At 49.5% G+C, this 4,985-nt stretch overlaps 1 protein-coding gene across 1 annotated transcript in view; it reads left to right on the top strand.

Moving 5' to 3' along the window:
- Nucleotides 1–4,985, top strand: part of VPS13C (vacuolar protein sorting 13 homolog C) — a 220,119-nt gene that overhangs the window by 106,126 nt on the left and 109,008 nt on the right. The window contains exon 46 of the mRNA XM_019504366.1: nucleotides 849–1,153. Within this exon, the coding sequence (XP_019359911.1) occupies nucleotides 849–1,153 (305 nt within the window). The remainder of the gene's footprint in view (nucleotides 1–848; nucleotides 1,154–4,985) is intronic.

Here is a 4,985-nt window from a genome sequence, read left to right as displayed (position 1 = left end):
GCTTAATCATTTTTAGCTTTTGATTTGAAGTGAGAGATGTGTGACTCTTCCTTTCACTTGAACACTTAGAGGCCATTGTAGGGTTATTAATTGGCCTAATTTCAATATTGTTATGTCTCGGGGGATAGGGAGGCCCGAGGAGAGGGAGAGAGGCGGGGAAACGGCCGGTCGGTGGAGCAGTCAGAACGCACACAACATTTATCGATTAAGTTCGCCATCTTATATGGGCGCGGTTCGTGGCGCCCCAAAACAATTACAATAGTAACATCAAAGATCACAGATCACCATAACAAATATAATAATAATGCAAAAGTTTGAAATATTGCGAGAATTACCAAAATGTGACAGAGACATGAAGTGAGCAAATGCTGTTGGAAAAATGACGCCGATAGACTTGCTCGACTCAGGGTTGCCACAAACTTTCAATTTGTAAAAAACGCAATATCTGCGAAGTGCAATAAAGCGAAGCGCAATAAAACGAGGTATGCCTGTAGATACATTTTTAAGAACTTTGACTGTGTGCTGTATTGATTATATTTTGGCCTACACATCATAGACTAAAAACTAATCTACTTCATAATTTAAGCTGTAATGAACTCATCAGGAAATGAAGATTTCTTCTAATGCTTTCTGTACAGTTTCCTCCTTAGTCTAGAGTTGTGGGTTTTTGGTTGGTTTGTTTTGCTTTGTTTCATTTTATTTTACTTCCTCCTATTCTGCCCAGAGTAAGTACCTGTTTTTTGCTGTTTTATGGACTAAAGTATGCTGCACTTTTCTTACTAAGCTGTGGTGTTATTTTCTGAAATGCCATTTTTTTTGTTGTGTAAGACATCATCATCTCCCAACAGAATTTCCTAAACAATTTCCAAGCAGCAAAGGAAGCCCTAAGTACTGCCACTGTCCAGGCTGCTGGAAAAGCTGCCTCTAGCATGAAAGATTTTGCCAAGAAGAGTTTCCGTCTTTCAATGGACATCAACTTGAAAGCTCCAGTTATCGTAGTCCCTGAGTCCTCAATGTCCCATAACGCTTTGCTAGCTGATCTTGGCTTAATCAGAGTTCAGAATGAATTTAAATTGGTCTCCATGGATAAATCTTCTCTTCCTCCAGTCATTGACAACATGGATGTGCAGCTAACTCATCTGAAACTATCAAGGTATAAATTATTGCATTTCCATTTGTATTTGGGGTTGATGTTAATTCTGGAAAACTCTTCAAGTTCAGAAGTTGGCAAGCTGTTCAATGTGCAGCAGGAAAAGTCTTTTACCTTGCAAAATGCAATTTCTAAATAGTTATTTATGGACAGGGTAGGTCCTAGTCAACAAAAGGCAGAGTTCAGCCTGCTTTCTAGGGAAATACAAGTCTGGAATTTCTAGGCTTCCTGAAAGGAGTAAATTTTATAGAAAAAATTTTAATCTGTATGGGTGTGTCCACACATGCAAGCATGTGCACTTGTAGCAGCTCAGATAGAAGCCGTACAAATTTGAGCTGGGGCTTTTTGCCTTAGCGCATGTGCCTGGACATGCACTTTGGTGTGGGGCAAATTGTGCTGCTTGGGGCAAAATAATCCTGCCTGGCTGCTCCTGGATCTGCAGCCAGGGGGAGCTAGAGCCTAGGGCTAGCACTTGTCCTGGCCCCAGCAGTATAAAAAGTTGCCCAGGCAAGTAGCTCAGGGCTGCTTGCTCTTAGGAGCTTCTGGGGACCTGGGACACTAGCCCTTGTGCCATCTGGACAGGTAAAGCAGCCCTGAGTTCCCTGCATCCTCTACCCACTGCAGCAGTCTGGTAGTGGGGGATGCTGCCTGGCTGTGACCCGCTGCCACTGGCGACCACATGTGGCCCCAAGGCTGTGTGCCTGCCAGACCTGGATGGTGACTGCACAGCCAGTAGAGGCACCTGCCCCTCTGGGCCAGTTGCCAGTGGACTGTGGCCGCACAGTTGCCTTTGTGCGGCACTGCTGCCATGTGTGCCCCTGCCCAGCCATCTGAGCAGCTATCACTCGTAAGATGTTCCCATGTAGTGGCCTGCTTTGAACTGTCAAATCACATCCTCCTTGCCCCAAGTGGGTGGGAGGTCCGGCACCTCCAGCTGGGTCCCAGGTGCCAGCCCTGAGCAGGCTTCTCTGCCTGGCTCCTGTTACTTGCCTCATTAGCAGGAATTCTGGTGTTGCCTATTTAAAACCTGCAAAATCTCTGAAAAAAATCCCAAATTCACTCTTTAAAGTAGCCCCCAAATCCATGTTCCTCTGCAATTTAAAGCAAAAGACAGATAGATAAGATGGCTCAGTTGGGCGATTGTTTTATTGATACATTTACATGTGTAAAGCATCTTGGAAGCCTACCAGTGCTTCCATCATAATAAAATAAATTCTAATTATCTATAGTTTGGCATTGACTTTGGGCTTCTCTGTGATAGAAAAATTAGAGCTGCCCCTACCCCCTTAGCTCACCAGGAGGTGCAGCGTTGAGCAGCACTAATTTATGCCACTGCACTGCTCCTGCCCTTGCCCCTCGCTCAACCCACAACTTACCCTCTGCCCCATTCCCCTCACTCCTGCCCCACAGGACCGGGAGTGAGGGTGTGGAGGGGACTATGAGGTGGGGCTGCTCAGGAGGGGTGGGTCTGCTGCCCCTTGTGGGGGTCACATGCCCCCCACTGGGTTTGAAGTGACTGGGACTGGGGGTCTGTACCAGGTAAGTAGGGGGTGGGGGGGAGCTGGAGGAGAGGGTGTGCAGACTACTGAAGGTACGGGGGACCATGGGGGATAGCTCGGGAGGAGGGAGTCCGTCGGCTGCCCCCTTGCGTGACTCCAGCTCCCAGCTTCCCTGCTCGGCCTGCAGCTGGATGCAGCCCCGCTCCCGCTTGGCTCCAGCCCCCTTGCTTGGCTTGTGACCATGTGCAGCCCTCTGCTTGCCTCCCTGCTCAGCTCCAGCCCCCCTGCATGCCTCACACCCCCCACCCCACGCTCAGCTGCAACCCCCCCCGCCCCGCAGCTTATCAGCAACAGTAGCTGCACACTTGGTGTTGAGGCACAGGGCACAGCAGCAGGGAGTGCGGCTGGGTATCCACACCTGTCACCCAGGTCTGCGTGCTGCTTGCGGGGTCTGCTGGCCACACTGGCCTGGATCCTGAATGCATAGAAGTGGCCTGGCCAGACAGCGCAGTGCACATGCATTCAGGACCCGGGCCAGTGTGGCTGGCAGTCCTTGTGAGTGGTGCGCAGCCCTGGGCGAGAGGCCGGGGCTGCCTGTAAGCACACGGCCCTATGCCGCACCAGGCTGAGCTGGGCCGCAGCAACACGCTGTGGCAGAGGCTGTGCAGATACCTGGTGATGGGCCAAGCCACGCTGCCCCCCCCCACCATGCAGGGGGGCTGTGTCATGAAACCAGGAGCGTGGCTGCTGTTGCTGGTAAGCTGCAAGGAGGCTGTAGCTGGGCAGGGAGGCAAGCAGGGGGCTGCACCTGGCCTTGGGCTGAGCTGGGTGGCTGGAGCCAGGTGCAGGCTGAGCAGGGGGTTGCAGCCGATCAGGGAGGTGAGTGGGGGGCTGTACCTGGCTGCGGGGGCTGGATCCATGCGGGGGGACAACCAGTGGACCCACCCTTCCTTAGCTGCCCCTCCATTGTCTCCCGCACTCTGTCGTCCCCATTGCTCCTCCAGCTTCCCCTACCCCTTACTTACCTGGTATGGAGCCCAGGTCCCAGTCGCTGCAGGCAGCGTGCTTCAGCACTGGGGAAAGGGCCAACCACAGAGACGCTCTGGCTGGCTACCAGAACTTCTTTGTGGAGAACCAAGTGTCCGGTTGTCTCGGGGCATGGTCTGGGACTGTGCCCTGCCCTCTTCCGCTGTGATTTTTTTTTTTTGACCTCTATATCCAAGGGTCTGATTTTGCCCACGTATTGCAAATTTGCAGTGTGGGGAACGTTTTCTCGTTCCTGTGCATGACTCTTGGAGCATCTGAAAGGGCTTTGAGATGCTGCAAAACACATGTATGTGCTTGTGTGGATGTGCCCTATGTGGGTAAGAAATTTATGAAAAGTTTTTGGAGTTCTTGCATGTTGTGGCAAAAAGTTGTGTTAATGTAAGGTTAACTTGTAATCTTATAAGCATAATCACTATTTGCTCAACAAAGTAATGTACACCACAGCCACATTTTGAATTTTACAGACATAAAATACATAAGAAATATGCTGCTTTGTGCTAGAATTCTTTGTAGCAGGAATGCTGGAGACTACTGTTCTATGATCAGGGATGAAAGGGACTTCCAGAGGTCATCTAGTCCAACGCCCTGCTCGGAGGCAGGATCATCCTTCTCCAAACCACTCCATAAAAGCCATAATCTAAACTCTACATAAGACTGCCATTGGCAGCCTGTATATAGCCTTCTTTTCCACAGTAATATAGCCCAGTGTTCCACAAAACAACAGCCCTCAGTTTCAAATTACTTACACTGCCTGAATTTTTAACTCCAAGGCCGCCTTCCTCGAGGATAATGGTCAGAGATTGAGAGGGTCAAACTGAAGAGCCTAAAGTTTTTCATAATGCGCTTGTAAAGAAAATTTTCACGATCTTTGGTCGCAGAGGTTTCTGGCTTGCTACTGCATATCAATGTAAAAAGATTTAAGTACTCCCCAGAAGGGTTGCTGCCTTCTTTGTCTGGGCAGCACCCAGGATGGCAGGGCCCTGATCCTTTGTGGGAACTCCAGGCCCCACCATAAGTCAATTTATAGCAACTTTCTAAACATGTCACAGTCGAACTCACGGGCCCTATCTATCTGCTCGCATGTCTAAACCAGCACTTGTCTCAAACCGCAAACCCAGGTCACCTGGCTGTCCCATGCATTCTGTATGTTGGCCTGACCACGTGGCTTGCTGGCAGAAAGCAAACATTTTTTGCACAGTTGTAGCTCTAACACTACATGATTATGGAAATGTTTTATTAATGGCAACCACTGTATCCTTCTACATTAAAATAAAACTGCTTAAAATACT

The sequence above is a fragment of the Gavialis gangeticus genome, unplaced genomic scaffold (genome assembly GCF_001723915.1).
Source record: "Gavialis gangeticus isolate Ggan-Ray unplaced genomic scaffold, GavGan_comp1, whole genome shotgun sequence".
Classification (NCBI taxonomy): Eukaryota; Metazoa; Chordata; order Crocodylia; family Gavialidae; genus Gavialis; species Gavialis gangeticus.
Note: the sequence above shows the minus strand (reverse complement) of the source record. Positions and strands in the feature narration are given on the sequence as shown.